General features: G+C 60.3%; 1 protein-coding gene across 3 annotated transcripts; it reads left to right on the top strand.

The window, feature by feature from the left end:
- Positions 1-756: 756 nt before the first annotated feature.
- Positions 757-19,383, top strand: LLGL1 (LLGL scribble cell polarity complex component 1). Of its 3 annotated transcripts, none has more exons than XM_063798880.1 (23): positions 757-926; positions 5,086-5,183; positions 7,640-7,721; positions 7,817-7,947; positions 8,930-9,088; positions 9,165-9,327; positions 9,425-9,560; positions 9,800-9,854; positions 9,990-10,144; positions 10,240-10,463; positions 10,623-10,690; positions 11,759-11,912; positions 11,987-12,091; positions 12,619-12,911; positions 13,205-13,352; positions 13,600-13,747; positions 15,717-16,012; positions 16,586-16,850; positions 17,020-17,134; positions 17,301-17,413; positions 17,643-17,763; positions 17,878-17,957; positions 19,030-19,383. In XM_063798880.1, the coding sequence occupies exons 1-22, from the start codon at positions 846-848 to the stop codon at positions 17,954-17,956; spliced, it is 3,189 nt and encodes a 1,062-aa protein (XP_063654950.1). In that variant the 5' UTR covers positions 757-845; the 3' UTR covers position 17,957; positions 19,030-19,383. The 3 variants fall into 3 exon arrangements, with proteins under 3 accessions (XP_063654950.1, XP_054526314.1, XP_054526313.1); XM_054670339.2 differs by having other exon boundaries at positions 13,594-13,747; XM_054670338.2 differs by lacking the exon at positions 17,878-17,957 and having other exon boundaries at positions 13,594-13,747.
- Positions 19,384-19,479: the final 96 nt, after the last annotated feature.

Here is a 19,479-nt window from a genome sequence, read left to right as displayed (position 1 = left end):
CGCTGTTCTCTGCGGGGGGAGGTCCTTCCCCCATCTCCGTAAAGCCCCAATCCAACCCCAGAACAGTCCCAAATGCCACCTCCTGGGGATCCCGTCTCTTTCTTTGGCTAAGAAAGAATCCCCTGTGCTGTGACACAGAGCCTTTTGCGTTGGGTCCTGAAAGATGTGTAGGAGTTCCCCAGGGGCTGGGGGTGAGGAGAGAATTCCTGACTACAAAGCCAAGGCAAAAGCACGGCGGTGGGAGGTGCTCTGACATAGCGGGGAACAGACGAAATGGAGTTCTGTGAAATTGGTAAAATATAAACTTGGCAATCACTTGACCAATGGTGTAGATGGGGAAACTGAGGCGCAGAGGGGCCAGGGAGTTGTTCCAGTCAGAGCTGTCTTGGCTTTCGGAACAGGGCTGCCCCATTACATGAGTGGGCACGTCGCTCGTTCTCTGGGAGGAGGAAAAAGTCTCCTCCAAGCCCGGGAACGTGCGCCAATCCCCCTCCAAAGCGCTTCCCCAGCCGCCCGCGCTGGAGCCCCGGCTCATGGACTACAAGTCCCGGCAGGCCCCGCGCCGCGGCGCATGCTAGGCGGGCGTCCCTTCGCGAGCCCGGCCGAGCCCGGGGGCCCAGTTCACCATTGTCTGGCCAACAGGGGCGGGGCGGGCGGCACGGCGGGCTCGCTCACTGGTCGGGCGGCGCGTCCGTCGCGCCCGGCGCCCACCCCCGTGCAGGCCCGGCCCCGCGCGCCCGCGCCCGGGCCGCCTGGCGCCCCGCCCGCGCCTCAGGACCGGCGGGGCCGCGCGGCGCATCCTCCGGGCGGCGGCGGCGGGCGAGGCCCCTGCAGCCGGGCGCAAGATGATGAAGTTTCGGTTCCGGCGGCAGGGCGCCGACCCGCAGCGCGAGAAGCTCAAGCAGGAGCTTTTCGCCTTCAACAAGGTGCGGCGGCGGCCCGGGCCCGGGCTCGGGCGGGAGGGGGCGGGACGGGGGCCTGGGCTGGGGGCCCGGGGTCGGAGCCACGTCGGGCCCGGGGGGCTGGGGCTGGCATGCAGCGCGGCGCGGGGCGGGGCCGCGCCGGCCCGCGCACCCCCTCGGCGGGCCCCGCTCTGGCTCGGACTCTGGGTGGGTCTGGGTCTCCGGCCGACTTTCCGTGTCTGCTCCCCGAGTCTCTGCGGGCCGCTCTGGCCCTGGCTCTGCCAGTCTCTGTGTGGGGGGGTCTGTCTCTGAGACTCTTTGCCTGTCTCTGGGTCTCTGTCCCTCTTTCTCCGCCGCTGACCGGCTCTCTCGCCCCAGTTGTGCCTGTGTGTGTGGTGGGGGTGTCTCTGCCTCTGCCCCTTCCTATCTCTGCCTGTCTCCCTTTATCTCTCTGCCTCTCATTTCTCTTGCTGCCTGTGCGTCTCTGAGTCTTCTTTGCCTGTCTCTCCCTGCGTGTCTCTCTCTGTCTTTGTGGAGTCTCTCGACCTCTGTCGCTCACTCTCTGTCTCTTTATCCTTTTTCTTAGGGGCTCCATTGCGTCCCTGCTCGGCCCTTGGGACAGCCCTGGGGCCCGGTTTGTTTTGTGCTTTGGCACCCAGGAGGGTGAGAGAGTTAGTGGGGGCGAGGCAGCTGTGGGGGGTGCGGCTGGGAAATCCCTTCAAGGAGCCTCTCCTTCCTTCCCCCACTGCTCCAGGCTCTGCCTTGCCCTGCTCTGCCCTGCCCGGGGCTCCGAGTCCAGGGGACATGCCTGGCTGTGTACTACACTGCACTTCACATCGTGGGGCCTCAGTTTCCCTAGCTGTGAAATGAGGCTACTTTTCTCCATACTGTGGGCCCTGGCTCCCTCTGCCACATGGGCCAGCTGTCCTGCCTTTCTGCACCAAGGTGGAGTGAGGTGGAGGCTTTTCCTTCCTTTCCCGGAGTGGGACACTAGGGGCCAGGGAAAGGGGCCGCCTCAGCCCCCGCCTCCCTCTGCACTGATGTTAGAGCAGGGCCTCAGCCCACTCCTGGCTCACTCCTCTGGGGGCGTTGGTTTTGTCCTCATTCTTACCCCAGAGCCCACTGATGGCAGAGCCTCTCAGTGCTCTTCGAAATTAGAGTTATCTTCAAAATACAGGTGAGAAAATTGAGGTTCTGAGAGGGGTGACGGCTTGCCCAGAGTCAGAGTGAGCTGTACCAATATTTTTCTTGAGTTCTTGTGTCAGTGGGGTTGGATTTTAGCCTTGAGGGGCAGGGATTTTTCCAAGGGGCTGCTGTGGTCCTGGGCCAGTGTTGTGCCAGGCGCCCTGGGCTGCCTTGAGGAGACACTTGTCTTGGAGGAGGCTCTGGGACGGCTGGACCTGGAGTAGTGGAGGCACTGGGATGTCTCAGGGTTTCCCTGCCTAGGTCTGCAGTGGTTGCCGGTGAGAGCTGCCAGGACCCTCACACGGTGGCTGAGAACCTGCTAGGAACCTGAGAGGGGCCCAGAAGGGAAGCTGGTGCTCCATGGTCCCCAGATGGCACCTGTTTTCTGTGCCGGGGAGGCTGTGAGGGTGAGGTGAGAGGAGAATGGCCCTTCAGGGAAAGGCAGCAACAGGCACAGGGCTAAATGTCACTTTTTTTTTTTGAAGTGGGATCTCACTCTCACCCAGGCTGGAGTGCAGTGGCACAATCACAGTCCACTGCAGCCTCACAACTCCCTGGCTCAGGTGATCCTCCCATCTCAGCCTCCTGAAGCTGGGACTACAGGCTCGTGTCACCATGCCCGGCTAGTTTTTGTATTTTTTGTAGAGATGGGGTTTCACCATGTTGCCCAGGCTGGTCTCGAACTCCTGGGTTCAAGCTATCTATCCATCCATATTGGCTTCCCAAAGTGCTAGGATTACAGACATGAGCTGCCATGCCTGGCCTAAATGTCATTTCTTCAGCCAGTGAATTGGGGTGTGCAGTGGGGGCTGGAGACAGATGGGGGTGAAGCTCAGCCCACTCTGGCTAGCCTTGGGGTGGCGGAAAGTAAGGGCCCTCCACTGACGATGAAGCGTGGGCAGCAGTGGTGGAAAGTGGGGTGGTCTTGGGGAAGGGACTTAGTCACCTAAGTGGGTAATAGGTGATCGCTAGGGAATAGGCCCCTGATTCCTGAGTTTAGGGGGTGGGAGACAGGTCAGGAGTGAGCAGGGACTTTGGACTCTGAGTCTTGGGTTCAAATCCCAGTCCAGCCCACACATCGCCTGTGGAATGTGCCTTCTCTGTTAATACTGAGCCCCACTGTGTGTGAGGTCTCCAAGGTGCTGGGGACAACAGTAGTTACCAAAAAGGACAAATATCTGTTAACTCAGGTGGCTGATATAGTTGTGCAGGAGACAGTGAAAAGCCAAAACAAAAAAGTAAAATAGACTGTAGTTGGGATGGTAGCCAGTGCTGTGGATCAAATAAATTAGGGCGAGGGGGTGAGAGGTGTGGCCAGGGCGGCTGCTGCAGCCAGGGTGGCCTAGGGAGGCTTCTCTGAGGAGATTACTCCCGAGCGACAGGAAGTGCTGGAGGAAGTGCGTTCCAGGCAGAGGGGCAGTAGGTGCAAAGGCCCTGAGGCACAAGCCTCCCTTAGCTGGGAGCCCCAGGAGGATCCTGAGCAGGGGAGGGACAAGGATCTGGCTGTGGCTTTCATAGGATCCCTCTGGCCTCTGTGGGAACAGACTGTAGTGAGTACCAATCCAGGCACGTGACGGTGGGGCCTGGAGCAGGGAGGGAGGTGACTTCTGTGTGTTTTGAAACTGAGTTGATGGGGCTCAGAAATGGACTGGACGTGGGGTATGAGGGAAGCAGATGCTGGACAGTGCATGTAACCTCCTTTCCTCGTTTGTAAAATGGGAAGGCTGTGGGGATTTGCGATGCAGTGTCCCGTCTCTGGACCCTGGTTGTAGCGAGGGACTGGCTAGACAAGGTCAGGTGCAGCAAGGGCGTGGTATTATTGGTGGGAGAGAGAAGCCCCAGCCAAATCCCCAACTCTGTCCTTAAGTGGGCTTACTGTCCCAAGGGCCCAGATGAGAGACTGAAGCTTGGAGAGTACTGTGACTTGCCCAAGGCCAGACAGCTAGGCCGTGACCAAACCAGCTGCCCAGAGGACTCAGTCCCCACCTGGATGGGCGGAGGCAGGCAGGGAGGGAGGTTCGTGTTACAGGCTGGGAACTGGGGTTTCTTACAAATGTGCATCTTCCTGAGGCAGTGGGTCAGGAATTACCAGTGGTAAAAGTGAAAAATAAATAACAACAACAAGATAAAAGGAGTTACCAGTGGCCCACGTGGGTGTCCTACACTGGTGTTCAGGATGGGGCTGGAGCTCAGCTGTGCAGGCTTCCCAGGGAGGGCACAGCCAGGCCAAAGACAGGAGACTGGTGCAGAAAGGGTGTGCTGTGAAAGGGGCAGGGGAGCGGGTGGGGAGCTGTTTCATCGATACTCTGGGCACACAGACCCCCTTAACACCATCTCCGCCCCTGATGGTTATGGGAGTCATGTTACCCAGCTGTTGGCAGGTGGGGAGGTGGGAGGATGCCTTCGGGGTCCAGGCAGAAAGCTACCCCTCTCTGGGCCTCTGTCTCCCTGTGTCTGGGAGGAGTCAAAAGCCTCTGCCTAGCTGATCCTGGATGTTGTCCCTTGACCTCTGACCTCCACTCAGGCCTGTGTTTGGGGAGTGTCATGGACATCTTGCGGGACTCCTCCGCAAGCTTTAGTCTGTGCCTCTAAAAATAGGGTGCAGAGCCCTTCATGGAGCAGGTGGGGCCTCATCAGTGCCTGCACCTCTGTGAGCCTTGCTTCACCTGTTTGTTGCTGGAGCCTCCATGCAGTGGGGCCCACATGAGCCTGTGTGCATTGAGGGGCACAGGGGCTTGGCAAAGGGCGGGCCTCTGTGGACTATGCACGCGGTACAGTCATGGTGGAGCCTAGGGGTTTAGCCACCTCCCCACCAACTGGAGGCATGATAACCCATTTCACAGTTGAGGACGCTGAGGCACAGAGCAAGTAGACCTGCCTCCTACCCCCCAGTATGTCAGCTGCAGACCCTGGAGGCTACCTTGGGGTGGGCCTCAGGGTGGGCCATGGCAGAGGTGCCTGGGAATGCTTACCCCCAGCAGCCCTCCCCTCCTTGCAGACTGTGGAGCATGGCTTCCCCAATCAGCCCAGCGCCCTGGCCTTCGACCCCGAACTTCGCATCATGGCCATCGGCACCAGGTCTGGGGCTGTCAAGATGTATCCTTTGCAGGACAGGTGTTCAGGGTCTGTTCAGGACCACCTGCCTGTAGTTCCCTGTGCTCTGGGGTCCCAGTCTTGGCAGTGTCCAGCTCGAGAGGAGGACAGAGGTGCTCTGATGGGCAGTAGTGGGGGCTTCTGCAGAGGTTGGCGTGGCTTCTGTACCTGAGACAACTGTGCAGAGAAGATGGGGTCCTTTTGCTGAGAGACGGGTGGTGGGGGGTCAGTTTGCAGTAGCACAGCTGTCCCTTGCTACGTGTCAGCCAGCCAGTTACCTAGGCGACCCTGCCATTGTCCCAGCAACTCTGGGGAGGCCAGGCAGAAGGCTGGGCTATGATACCCATGGAGGGTGGCAGGTGGGCTGGGGGCCCTGGTGAGCTGATGCACACGTGTGTGAATGTGAAGACACATGTGTTCAGCAAAGGGGGCTGGGGGCAGTGCCAGGCTCGGCATGGTGAGCACAGCACGGCCCCCACCTGGATACTGGCTGCTGCACAATGGGCTGTGTGAGCCACACAAAGCGGGCATTTTCCCTGCAGGCCTGGGGTGGGGGTGGGGGCAGGCCGGCAGCTCAGTGTCTCCTTGCCAGCCCTGGAGAATCCCACCCCAACTGCTCTTGGGGAAGCCGAGGTGCCAGGGTCTGGCTGATGGCGGCTTGGTGAGGGATGCTGACCCCTACCCCTCCTGTGTGGCCTTCTGGGTTTCAGTATCCTGGTTTCAGACATCAGTTCCCAGAAAATGTGTCAGTGCTGGGAAAGGGGAAGGTGTGGGATGGGGGTCTCCTCACCCCAGGGCTGGGGGCACTGGCCAGGCAGGGATGGGACTCTGAGCCTGTGGTTTGTGAGCTCTTTGCCTACTCTGGGGAGTGTGGATGGGCTGAGATGTCCCCTTCTCTCCCATGGCCCCAGCGGCACCTGTTGGTGAGTGTGGCAGTGCTCTGGGCCCCACATGCTCCGCTGCCTGGCCTGCTGCTCCCACTCCTGTGGGTGCTGCACTGCGTGCGCACATGTGTCCCTGCAGCCTTCAGGTGTCCCTCCTGTGTTGGGGTCTCCAGTGCACTTGTCCTCAGGCTCAAAAAGAACCTGAAGTGCAGATGAGGAGACTGAGCCTCAGAAAGGAGGCTGGAGCCCGGGGTCCTCTTCCCTTTTTCCCCTGACTGCCACTGCCTGGAGCCCCTTGGGTTGGGAAACTGAGGCTGGAGAGGGCCAGCCCTGGTCACTAGAAGCTGCCCCTCCCCCTGCCAGGCCAGCCCCATCTCCTTGACGACCCTGGTTCCCGCCCAGCTGCTCCTGTCCCCTCTTTTGTCCCTTCTTCGGAGTTTCTCGCCAGGCTCCTGTAGGGAATCTCAGCTCAAGCTCCAGGCAACGGCTCCTGTGTTGTCACCGGGGCAACGTTGCTGACTCCTCCCTGCACCCTCTGTCGTGGGGCCCCCTCAGGCCCTGCTGTCCACCATCAGCCCTGGAGTTGCCGGGACTCAGGCACTGACACTGGGCACTTCAAGCAGGTCATCCACCCCCTCCAAGTCTGTGTGCTCATCTGTGAAATGGGCAGGCTGGAGTCTCTCCTCCCTCATGATGGCAGTTGTTGGCTGCCTGCTTTGGAGGGAGGTGGGTTTTTTTTGTTTTGTTTTGTTTTTTTGAGATGGAGTCTTGCTCTTTGTTGCCCAGGCTGGAGTGCAGTCGCACAATTTTGGCTCACTGCAACCTTTGCCTCCCGGGTTCAAGCAGTTCTCTGCCTCAGCCTCCCAAATAGCTGGGATTACAGGTGCCTGCCAGCATGCCTGGCTAATTTTTGCGTTTTTAGTAGAGACGAGGTTTCACCATCTTGGCCAGGCTGGTCCTCAACTCCTGACCTTGTGATCTACCCGCCTCGGCCTCCCAAAGTGCTGGGATTACAGGAGTGAGCCACCGTGCCCGGAGGAGGTGGGTTTTCTTACCCTTGGCTGAAGTTTGGCCTGAAGCTGTGGGAAAAGGCAGCCTGGACTCTTCTGCCCCCTGGCTTTCTTGTCCAGGCCTGGCCTTGCACCTCTGGCCTGCCTGATCCCATCCGGCAAGGCGCAGCTCCCAGAACCCATAGACACATGGAGCTGAAGTGGAGCGGAGCCCCAGCCTCTCACCAGGCTGAGGCCAAGCCTGCTGGGTGTGTTTATTCTCACTTGATCTGCAACAGTCCTGTAAAGTGGGAGTCACTGGCCCAATTTACGGGAAGTGAAGGTCCTATAGCAGCACCTGACTTGCAGGAGTGAGTGGAGCCTGCACACTGATCTTGGGGATACTGTAGGGGTGCAGAGTGGGAGCTTTAGGGAGGGGGCCTCCGTTCTTCAGGGAGGACTCCTGGATGGTCAGGCCCATGCCGGGGCCCACTGGAATAGTCCGGGTCAAGGAGGAGCCTTGGGTGTCTCCCTCACTGTGGTTTGCTGGTCTATACCTGTTTCCACCTTGACCTGCCACCCTCAGCTATGGTGCACCTGGCGTGGAGTTCACAGGCCTGCACCGGGATGCAGCCACTGTCACACAGATGCACTTCTTGACCGGCCAGGTGAGCCTCTGCTTCCCACTAGCCAGCTCCCTGTGGCCCCCATATCTACTCATCCCCCTAGGCCAGCCTAGTTTTCATCTCTGCTCACACACCAGGGCCGCCTCCTGTCCCTGCTTGATGACAGCAGTCTGCATCTCTGGGAGATTGTCCACCATAATGGCTGTGCCCACCTGGAAGAAGCACTCAGTTTCCAGCTGCCCAGCCGGCCCGGCTTTGATGGTGCCAGGTACTGGAGAACTTGGCTGGGGCCAGCCACCGGGCAGGGAGGATCTGGGGGAGGCTGTGGGAACCTGCTGTGCAAAGGCAGCATGGAGATGGGCAGCGGTTCAGGGCGGGATGCCTTGAGCTGGGCCTGGGTCCCAGGCTGCAGCTGTTGGACCCTGCTTTACTGAGGTATACTCTGAACTTTTCAGGTTAAATGGGAGGTTTGGGTTGAGTCCGACGTGAGCAGGTAATTAACATTGTGAGCAGCAGGAGGTACATGCATTATATGCCAAACTCCTAGGACCTGAGGCCTGGCACTACACTTATTGCAATGATGGGGGTGTCTAGGGGTTTGGGGCAGGGCCTAAGCCAGTTAGTAACAGGAAGTAACCCTGGCCTCTTCAGTTGTGGGTGGGAGACAGGCCTTTCTGTGCATAGGTGAAAGGGCAGGGTTGAGGGCAAGGAGGGTCCCATGGGCTGTGCTTGGTAAGGCGCTGGCAGCATGCCCCAGCTGAGTGAGAGTGTGGGGCATCTCTCTCCCCAGCCCTGCCTGAAATAGCTGGAAAAGGGGAGTACCAACCCAGGGATGGATTCCTGATGCCTCCCAGCTTCTGCAGATGGGGGTATCTGGGGCCCTCCTGCGAAGTCAGGAGATGTCTGAGCGCTGGCAGCGGGATTCCTAGGAGGGGCTCAGCGGGGAGCTCCTGGTTCTGGCTTGGGCAGTGCCCTGGTTCCTGCTGTCCTCTCCTGGTGGGTGGGAGGAGCTGGGAGCCCAGTCTGCAAGACCTAGGGACCCTATTTTTATCCATCTCCCTGCTGACATCCTGATGAATAATTGAGCGGGCTGATGATGATGCATGTCTTCCTGGGGTGGCTCTGTAAGTAGGCCCTGGTGAGTGCCGTGGGGCCAGTGATGAGTTATCAGCAGTGGCCCAGCCCCTCACACCCCACCTGAGCAGGTGGATGGGCTCGTACCCTCACTCCCTTCCCCTTGTTCCCTGCAGTGCTCCGCTCAGCCTTACCCGAGTCACAGTGGTCCTGCTGGTGGCTGCTGGCGACATAGCAGCCCTGGGCACTGAGGGCAGCAGTGTCTTCTTCCTGGATGTTACCACCCTGACCCTGCTCGAGGGGCAGACGCTTGCCCCAGGCGAGGTTCTGCGCAGGTAAGAGGCCGGTGGGCTTCCCAGCACCCACTGTGTGCCCGGGAAGTTCTGCTGGCTCACCTGCCTTCCTCCACAGCGTGCCAGACGACTACCGCTGTGGGAAGGCACTGGGCCCCGTGGAGTCACTCCAGGGACACCTGCGGGACCCCACAAAGATTCTCATTGGCTACAGCCGGGGCCTGCTGGTCATCTGGAACCAGGCCTCGCAGTGTGTGGACCACATCTTCCTGGGGAACCAGGTATGTAGGTGAGGCCTGTGTCCCCTCAGCCTGGGCCCCTTGTGCATGCCCACCATGGCTCATGCCTGCCTGCCTGCCTGCCCCTGCCTGCCCGCAGCAGCTGGAGAGCCTATGCTGGGGGCGTGATAGCAGCACTGTGGTCAGCTCACACAGCGATGGCAGCTATGCTGTCTGGTCTGTGGATGCCGGCAGCTCCCCAACGCTGCAGCCCACGGTAGCCACCACACCTTACGGTGAGTGCTGGGGACACCTTAGCAGAGGGTGGTGATGGGAGGGGGCACCACTGAGCCAAGCCAAACTGGCTGAGGAGGGACTTCCCCGAGGGGGTGGTCTGGGGGCAGTGTGTCTCCCGCCGACTTCCCGGGGAGGCAGGAGGCAGCTGCAAGGTAGAGAGCAGTGGAGGGCAGAGCAGGAATGGCAGAATTGCTAAGAACCACCAGTGAGTCTGGTCTGACGCTGTCCCACCCCTCAGGCCCCTTTCCCTGCAAGGCCATTAACAAGATTCTGTGGCGGAACTGTGAATCTGGGTAGGTCGAGGGAGTGGGTGTCCGATGTGAGTTGGGTCTGGCTAGGGGGCTGGAAGGGTGGGCTCTCCCTAGGTTGTGCAGTATGTGCCCTGGACCCAAGTGGTTCATGGCTCGCACACCTCCCTCTGCACATAGGGGCCACTTTATCATCTTCAGCGGTGGCATGCCCCGTGCCAGCTATGGTGACCGCCACTGTGTAAGTGTGCTTCGAGCCGAGACATTGGTGACGCTGGACTTCACCTCCCGCATCATCGATTTCTTCACAGTGCACAGCACACGGCCCGAGGATGGTGCGTGCCCTGCCGTACCCTACCCTTTCCCAGCCCCACCTGGTGCCCTCTGCCACCTATGGCTGTGCTCACCCCATACTCCCTCCGTCCCACAGAATTTGATGACCCCCAGGCCCTGGCTGTGCTGCTGGAAGAGGAGCTGGTGGTGCTGGACCTGCAGACTCCTGGCTGGCCAGCCGTGCCTGCCCCATACCTGGCCCCGCTGCACTCCTCTGCAATCACTTGCTCGGCCCACGTGGCCAGTGTCCCCGCCAAGCTGTGGGCCCGCATTGTGAGCGCTGGCGAGCAGCAGAGCCCCCAGCCTGTCTCCAGTGCCTTGGTGTGTGCGGCGATCAGGGGGGTCTTACAGGGTGGAGTCTTGAGGAGGGGGAGAGTGTTTCAGTTCTAAGCCCGGAGGTCAGAATGTGCCATACTCGGGGTGAGAGGGAGAAGATGTTTGTCCTAACCTTGTGCATACATCTCTGCCACCCCCTCCCAGAGCTGGCCCATCACTGGGGGCCGAAACCTGGCCCAGGAGCCGTCACAGCAAGGGCTGCTGCTGACGGGGTAGGTGTGCGTGCTTATGTGGGTGAGTGGGCCCCTTGCTGTTGGGGGAGAGCCCATCCTGGGCCTGGTGGGTGCAGAGGTGCCAGGAGACTCAGGCCTGGCCCCTGGTGGGACCACGTAGTTCCTCCTTGCCCAAGGTGGTTTGGAATGAAACCTCCCTGGACCTTGGTTCAAGGTGCTGCCCTGATCTGCCTTTTGGCCTGGAACTGAGCTCTACCAAACCCCAGGGCTCCACCCGCCCAGCCTGCCTGCCCTGGGACTGGAAAATCTGGGCTGGCCCACGCTGAGCTGCCCAGGGAAGGTGCCAGAGAGCCCAGCGTGGGCCTGGCGGGCGCTGACGTGCCCGGTGACTCAGGTCTCAACTTCCTGCCCTGCCCCCACTCCCGCCTGTGCTGGGACCCTCAGGCCTCTGACTCTGGTGTGCCCTTCCCTGCTGAAGAGCTTGCCGTGGCTTTCAGGGCTGCTGGAATGAGTCTCAACCACCCCCACAGTCACACACCTCTCACGCCCTGGCTCTGGGCTTTCACCACCGCCTAGGGCCCTGCTTGGACTCTGCAGCTGTGTCCCAAGGCTGCGCCCTAGATTTGTCTACTCCTTCCCCTGCCCCTCCCTGCTTTCTCCCGGCCTCTGTAGTCTTCCTGCTCCTCCACCTACGTGGCTGCCTTGGGCCCCATGCAGCTCCTCCCCCGGGATGCCCCATGCTCTGTTCTGTGACTGACTGCCTTACTCTTGATCACCTCTGATGGCTGCTCCAGTGCAGGCAGAACCCCCAAAGTCCTCTGTTCTCTACATGTCCCCCTTTGCCACCTCCTGTTAATCAGGGTGGCCATTTCCACCTTGTTTGGTTTAAAGGCCCCAGGTGCATATGGTGCATGTGGCCTGGCCTATAACAGGTGCACAGTGTACCTGTGCTGTATACAGTAGGTGCCTATTGTTTTTTGTAACAGTAGGATTCCGGTCAGTGTTTGGCACGTGCAGTAGGTGCTTAGTGGTCATCAGATGAGTGAATGGAGGGGCGTGCAGGCCTCCCAGGAACTCGGGTAGCCCTGACATCTGCCCTCCCTGCAGCCATGAGGACGGCACCGTGAGGTTCTGGGATGCCTCGGGTGTGGCGCTGCGGCCGCTCTATAAGCTGAGCACAGCTGGCCTCTTCCAGACAGACTGTGAGCACGCTGACAGCCTGGCCCAGGCTGCCGAGGACGACTGGCCACCCTTCCGCAAGGTGGGCCCCTCCCCTGGCCCTGATGAGCTGGTCCTGACCCCGCCTGGACTCATTACTCCTTCCCATCCCTCTAGGTGGGCTGCTTCGATCCCTACAGTGACGATCCCCGGCTTGGCGTGCAGAAGGTTGCTCTCTGCAAGTATACAGCCCAGATGGTGGTGGCTGGCACTGCAGGCCAGGTAGGGCTGGGTGTCCCCTGGGTTGGAGATGTCAGGGAGGGCTTTCTGGAAGAGATGAGCTGGAGGGTCTGGTGGAAAGGGAGATGGACTGGCACAGGCAAAAGCCAAGGTGGGAATAGGGCTCTGGGGTGAGGACAGATGGGAAGTGGGCCTGTCGCTGGGGGAACCACAGTGTTGAGGGGAGGGAACTCATGTCAGTGCTGTGCTCCGGCACTCACACGACATACAGGAGGTGCTCAATGTGTCCTTATTGCTAAATGGGAGATAGAGGCTCAGGGTAAGGGTGGACACTTTGCCCTCAGAGGGCGGGGACTAGTGTGTCTTGGTCACCACTGGGTTCCTTGTGCTCAGCCAGGGCCTTGGTATACAGTAGGCATTCAGTGAGTGCTTGTTTAGCTGATGAACTGAAGACAGTCCTAGAACCACCTTGGTGGTGGCTGGGGCTGCTTCAGAGGCTCCAGGCTGAGTGGGGCCCAGGGCGGCCCCTCCCCTGCGCTGATGCTCCCCCTGCCTGGCTGTGGGCTCAGGTGCTGGTACTGGAGCTTAGTGATGTGCCGGTGGAGCAGGCGGTCAGCGTGGCCATCATAGACCTCCTCCAGGACCGCGAGGGCTTCACGTGGAAGGGCCACGAGCGGCTGAGCCCACGCACGGGGCCGCTGCCCTGGCCTGCTGGCTTCCAGCCCCGTGTCCTGGTGCAGTGCCTGCCGCCAGCTGCTGTAACCGCTGTCACACTCCACACCGAGTGGAGCCTCGTGGCTTTTGGCACCAGTCATGGCTTTGGCCTCTTCGACTACCAGCGCAAGAGCCCTGTGCTGGCCAGGTGTGTGGGGTGGGGCCGGCTGGGCAGTTGGAGCCCCCAGCGAGATGGGGTCTGGGCTTCCGTTTCCACCTCTAGTGTTTGGTGTGGCAAAGGCCACTAACCTCCATTGCCCTATAAGAAATAACCTGGCAGCTCCAAGAAGGACATTCTCAGCACCACCTGCAGCTGGGTCCATAGGACTGTGCCAGAGGGGCTGTGACTCCCTGACCTGGGTGCCTCCACAGGCCAGCAGGAGTGTGGCGGCTGCCCCAGGAGGCTGCTCTATAGCACGACTGGACCCTGTCTTCCCCCAGGTGCACTCTTCACCCCAATGACTCCCTGGCCATGGAGGGTCCGCTCTCCCGGGTGAAGTCTCTCAAGAAGTCACTGCGCCAGTCTTTCCGGCGCATTCGCAAGAGTCGTGTCTCTGGCAAGAAGCGGGCTGCTAATGCCAGCAGCAAGGTGAGCTGGGGTGGGCTGCACAGGAGCTGTGCCTGTGTCCTGTGCCTTGGCCTGGCTCTGGCCTGGGACCCCTGGGGCCTGCTTAGCTCAGTGCTCCTCCCTCGGCAGCCCCTGGGCCCTCCAGAGGGATGGGTGAACTAAGCTGGGTGGTAGAGGAATGGTAACAGAACGTAGGGCGCAAAGCAGGATGCAAGCCACTGGGGTGCTAGGGAGACAGTGTTCAGGAGCCCCCGCCCGGCAGTTGCAGGAAGCCAATGCACAGCTGGCTGAGCAGGCCTGCCCCCACGACGTGGAGATGACGCCCGTGCAGCGCCGCATTGAGCCCCGCTCTGCCGATGACTCCTTGTCGGGTGTCGTGCGTTGCCTATACTTCGCCGACACATTCCTTCGAGATGGTAAGGCAGGGGCAGGGGCAGGGACAGGGCAAGGGTTGAGGGGGCTGGCCTCAATTGGCCACCTGGGAGATGGGTGGTGGCAGGGGAGGTGGTGGGACTGCACCTTCCAGGAGGTGGCTGGGCACGGTGGCTCAAGCCTGTGAGTGATCCCAGCACTTTGGGAGGCCGAGGTGGGCGGATCACCTGAGGTCAGGAGTTTGAGACCCGCCAGGCCAACATGGTGAAACCTCGTCTCTACTAAAAATACAAAAATTAGCCAGGTGTGGTGGCGGGCGCCTGTAATCCCAGCTACTTGGGAGGCTGAGGCAGGAGAATTGCTTGAATGTGGGAGGCGGAGGTTGCAGTGAGCCGAGATCGTACCACTGCACTCCAGCCTGTGCAACAGAGTGAGACCTTCTCAGAAAAAAACGCTTACCATCCAGCTTTCCCAGGGGGACTGCTGGGTCACCCCCATTCTCTCTGGGGGAGCTGGATGGTAAAGGATTTTTGAGTGAGCTGGGTGGGCCTCTCAGATCTGAGCCAGGAGAAGGGAGGTTGAGGCCTGGTGGATGACGGTGAGGGGCACCAGCCAGTGCCCAGGCCCTGAGCCGGGCATGTGTGTGGGCAGCTGCCCAGCCACTTGGCTGGAGTGGAGCAGGTGAGGGTCGAGGTGTGTGGCTCAGGGAGATACTGCTGCTGGCCAGAGGCTGAGGACCTGGCTTTGATTCTCAGTGGCCTGGGAGCCCTGGGAAGGTCCTGGATTTGTTGATTGAGTCACTGATTGATTTTGAACTTGTACAATGGGAGAGTTTCAAACATACACAAAAATAGAGAGGTGCAAAGTTGTCCCACATACCTCACATGCCTGCCACCAGCCATGTGCCCCTGCAGTCTGCCCCCCTCCTCCCCATTCTTTGCGGGTTTTTTTTTGCCGGGGTATTTTAAACGAAAACCCAGATACAACTACTTCAGCATGTTCCTGACAGATGTCACTGACAGCCACTGCTCACATCATGCCCTGTGGAACCAATGTGAATTCCTGAGTGTCATCTGCTTGGTCTACGAGCTCAGCTTTCTGATGCCATTTATTTGTCGAGAGTCTTTGTGCAGTGGATTTTCCCACTGTCTGGATGTGGCGGGTGCAGCTGGGGGTGGAGGGGTTCTTTGACTTTTTGTTTTTTTGACTACAAAGACCTAGAAGAGGAGAGCCTGGGGTTTTTAACTTGTTCCACTGGCCCGAGAAGGCCGATGGGTTCATGTTCATGGCCGGCTGGGGTTCCTGTTGGGCATGTTTTGAGTTGTGCAGACACTTAATGCCTCAGGATCCATCGGGTCATCAGGGAGCAGGTGCCAAGTCTGCTCTTGCTTCTGCTGGGCTGGGTTCCGATTCTCCACTAAAGCTTGTCACCCAGAGGTTCAGTTCACACAGGCAGAGCAGGGTCGATGGATGGTCGTCCTAGGTGTCCCCAGGCTTGGCGGCTTCCTCTGGCTGCCACGTAGGGAGCACACCGAAGACAGTGGGGGTGAAGCAGGGCTAAGACAAGGCACACCTGTCGACAGGACTAGCAAGGGGACGCAGGGGTGGAGAGAGGAGTCGGGGTCTTGTGGGGCTTGGGGCCTGAGTGATGCTAGGATGGAGCTGCGTTTACTGAGATAGGGGCTGAGGGTGCAGTGGGATGGGGCTGGAGGTCTGGTTTGGGTGCCCATCAGCATTCTGTGCAGATGCGCTACAACTGTTCGGGCCTCTGCAGGAGGGCTGCATCCTGGGCTCCGACTGCAGTCAGCAGCATAGAGCTGGGGTCTCAGGCCTCGAGGCTGGAGGTCACTAGGGAGGCATGGGGCAGAAGGGAATCAGCCCTGCGTCCCAGGGTGTCATAGTTAGGAAGCAGGGGTACAAGAGAGGCAGGGAGGGACCTGCAGTCTGTGGGAAGACCCCAGGGGAGATGCCTGGCCCACAGGGAGCACCCTCCTACGCGCTCGTTTTCTGCAGGGGCCCACCACGGGCCCACCATGTGGGCTGGCACCAACTCAGGCTCTGTGTTCGCCTATGCACTGGAGGTGCCGGCAGCAGCAGTGGGTGGTGAGAAGCGGCCTGAGCAAGCGGTGGAGGCCGTGCTGGGCAAGGAGGTGCAGCTGATGCACCGGGCGCCTGTGGTGGCCATTGCCGTGTTGGACGGGCGTGGCCGCCCACTGCCCGAGCCCTACGAGGCCTCACGGGACCTGGCGCAGGCACCTGACATGCAGGGTGGTCACGCTGTGCTCATCGCATCTGAGGAGCAGTTCAAGGTGAGCCACTGTGGGCTGTGGGGGACTCTGGGGGACTCCCCTCCAGGCCCCAACCTCATGGACACCATTGGACCCTCAAGAAACCCTTCCTGCCTGTATCCCCCACTGTTGGGACCCTAATTCCCTTGCACCCCAGAAAACACTCCCAGCCAGCAGAGAACTCCTATCCAAGAACCCTGATGCCCCCTCAGCCTGCTGAGTTCCCCTGGGAGGGCAGGAATCTAGTCCTATCTCACTGTGCCACACAAGGCTCCTGTACTGGGCCCAGACCCCTGAGCCCAGTCCCCAGGGGCTCTGCCTCGAAAGAACTCGAGGTTTGATGGGGATACCAGCTGCATAACCTTGGCACTCTGTGATTGATTTTGTCACAGATCGAGAGAGGGCCTGGGAGGTTTCTGGAGTACAGTGCAAGTCTGGAGTTTAGTGGGGCAGCCAGGTGTACAGGCACGGGAGGCCACGCAGCATGCAGCTGGGCTTTGTGGTGGGGGCTGTTGGGTCAGCAGCCACGAGGGTGAGGGGCACTGGGGATGAGGACAGGGCCAGGCTTTGTGCTCACCAGCCACCTGCTGTCAGGTGTTCACACTGCCCAAGGTGAGCGCGAAGACCAAGTTCAAGCTGACGGCCCATGAGGGCTGTCGTGTGCGCAAGGTGGCACTGGCCACGTTTGCCAGTGTGGCCTGCGAGGACTATGCTGAGACCTGCCTGGCCTGCCTCACCAACCTGGGTGACGTCCACGTCTTCTCGGTGCCTGGCCTGCGGCCCCAGGTGCACTATTCCTGCATCCGGAAGGAGGACATCAGCGGCATCGCTTCGTGCGTCTTTACGCGCCATGGCCAGGGTGAGGCGGGGCAGAGGCCGAGGAGGCCTTCCTCAGGCGAGCGAACTGAGTGGGACCAGTACTGCTTGGGAGCAGGAAGGGCACTCCGGGTGGGCACAGGCCCAGGCCACGGAGGAGCTGTGGTTGGTGGTATCTTCTAACTGCACTCCTCATTCTTCTGCCCACCCAGGCTTTTACCTGATATCCCCATCAGAATTTGAACGCTTCTCCCTAAGTGCCCGGAACATCACAGAGCCGCTCTGCTCTCTGGACATTAACTGGCCCCGCGATGCCACCCAGGCCAGGTGTGTGGAGGGGCAGCTCCTAGCCTGGGGGACCTGTGCCCAGGGCCAGGTCTCATCCCACCCCCAAGATCTGCCTTCCCTGGGCTCAGGAGTGGGAGGGCAAGGATCTAGCGTGCCAGCCTCAAGTCATCCACCTATGGTCCCCATCATGGCCCCATCTCTGCAGTTACAGGATCCGAGAGTCACCCAAGCTGAGCCAGGCTAACGGGACCCCAAGCATCCTGCTGGCCCCACAGAGCCTTGATGGAAGCCCTGATCCAGCCCACAGCAAGGGACCTGGTGAGGGGGGCATGAAAGGGGTCCAGACCCTGGCCCCACGGTGCCCTGGGGGAGGGAGTCGGGACTCACATAGCTCAGGGATCGGGCAGGCTTCTGTAGGAGATGGGTGGTTGTGTGCTCACTGGTGCCACCCCTCACCATGGGCTGCCTTATGGGTCTGTGTCCCTAGGCCCCCAGGTGCAGAGGGTGCTAAGGGTCCTGGTAGGGGCTGATGACTTGCTCCCTGCAGACACCCCGGAGCCACCCGAGGCTGCACTCTCACCCATGTCCATCGACTCAGCCACCAGTGCTGACACCACGCTGGACACGACAGGGGACGTCACAGTGGAAGATGTGAAGGATTTCCTGGGGTGAGGCTGGTGGGCAGGTCCACAGGGGGGGCTGCCCTGTCCCCTAGGCCTCCGTCCCCAGGGCTGCCAGGGGCTCCCCCGCCGCCACCCCTGAGCACCATCCCCATCTCGCAGTTCCTCTGAGGAGTCAGAGAAGAACCTGAGGAACCTGGCAGAAGACGAGGCCCACGCCTGTGCCATCCTGATCAAATGAGGTGCTGCAGGGGTGGGGCCCTGGTCCTCACCACTGGCGATGTCCACCCCCTTCAGCCCGTCTGGGTACCATTTGGCCCTGGTCTTCTACCTGAGACCCTGGCAGGCCCATGTGATGGCACTCTCTGAAACCTGGCTGCCTTCCATGGAGTGCCTCAATTGGGGACTTCTGGGGCTCACACAGACACCAGTGTCATGGTTGGGTATTAGAAAAGCAGGGCCAGCCCCTCAGCCCTTGCATGTGACAGGTGGTGGTTAGGACAAGACCAGATTTGTTTTGTTTTGTTTTTGAGACGGAGTCTTGCTCTGTCGCCCAGGCTGGAGTGCAGTGGCGTGATCTTGGCTCACTGCAACCTCTGCCTCCTGGGTTCATGCCATTCTCCTGCCTCAGCCTCCTGAGCAGCTGGGACTACAGGCGCCCGCCACCACACCCAGCTAATTTTTTGTGTTTTTAGTAGAGACGGGGTTTCACTGTGTTAGCCAGGATGGTCTCGATCTCCTGACCTCATGATCCACCCGCCTCGGCCTCCCTAAGTCCTGGGATTACAGGCGTGAGCCACCGCACCCGGCCAACAAGACCAGATTAAACCACTTAGAGGTGGCAGTAGTTTGGGGCTTGGGAGCTGGTTTGGCCAGCCTGTTTCATAGATGAGATCACTGAGGTGCACGAGGTCAGGTCTCATCGGTTGGGCCCAGCAAGTGGCTGACTTACCCCTGCCTGAGTCTGTGGATCCTCACCTAGATGTGGGGCCCATAGATCTGCCCAGCGCATTTGCTGCCTCATGTTCCCAGGCACCTGACTGTAGGCCATAGCCTCACCCTGCACAGGACATGGACACCTCCCAGCTCTTTGTCTGGTGCCTCTCCCTGGCCTCAGTGGGGCATATGTGGCCTGGCGCTTGGATACCCATCTGGAGACTCAGCAAGCCCATCTCAGGCAGTCACTGAAGGGCCATGCCTGCCCTTCAGAGGAGACAGTGGCAGCACCTGTGTGGTCTGGCCGCTGTGGCAATCCATCTGCCCTCTTTTGCCCTCCCTCACCTTCTGCTGATACCTCTTCTCTCCCTCTTCCAGGAAGGCCAGAACTATCCCGACCTCCACCTGCCCTGCTCGGAGCTGGAGTGCTGGATCCCTGGCACCTGCCTGGCCCCTTAACATAGAACCACGCCTGCTAACCTGTAGGCTCCACTGGGACCTGCTGTCCTGTCCCGCCTGACCCTGGGCCCTGGAGCAGCACCAGCCCCAGGGTGTGGGCCTGGGACCTGGGCCAGAACTGAGCCCTCCTGCAGGCATTTGGCTGCCCTGGGGGCCCGCTGCCTAGGGAAGAGGACAGGTGGGGCCCAGCACCTGTGCCACCTCCCCCCCTGCACACACCATCCTTCCCCCTCACTTTGCAGAGTATTTTTCCTTTTTTTTTTTTTTTTTTTTTTTAAAAGACGGAGTCTTGCTCTGTCGCCCAGGCTGGAGTGCAGTGGCCCCATCTCTGCTCACTGCAAGCCCCGCCTTCTGGGTTCACGCCATTCT

This window comes from Pan troglodytes, chromosome 19 (genome assembly GCF_028858775.2).
Source record: "Pan troglodytes isolate AG18354 chromosome 19, NHGRI_mPanTro3-v2.0_pri, whole genome shotgun sequence".
NCBI classification, from domain to species: Eukaryota; Metazoa; Chordata; class Mammalia; order Primates; family Hominidae; genus Pan; species Pan troglodytes.
Note: the sequence above shows the minus strand (reverse complement) of the source record. Positions and strands in the feature narration are given on the sequence as shown.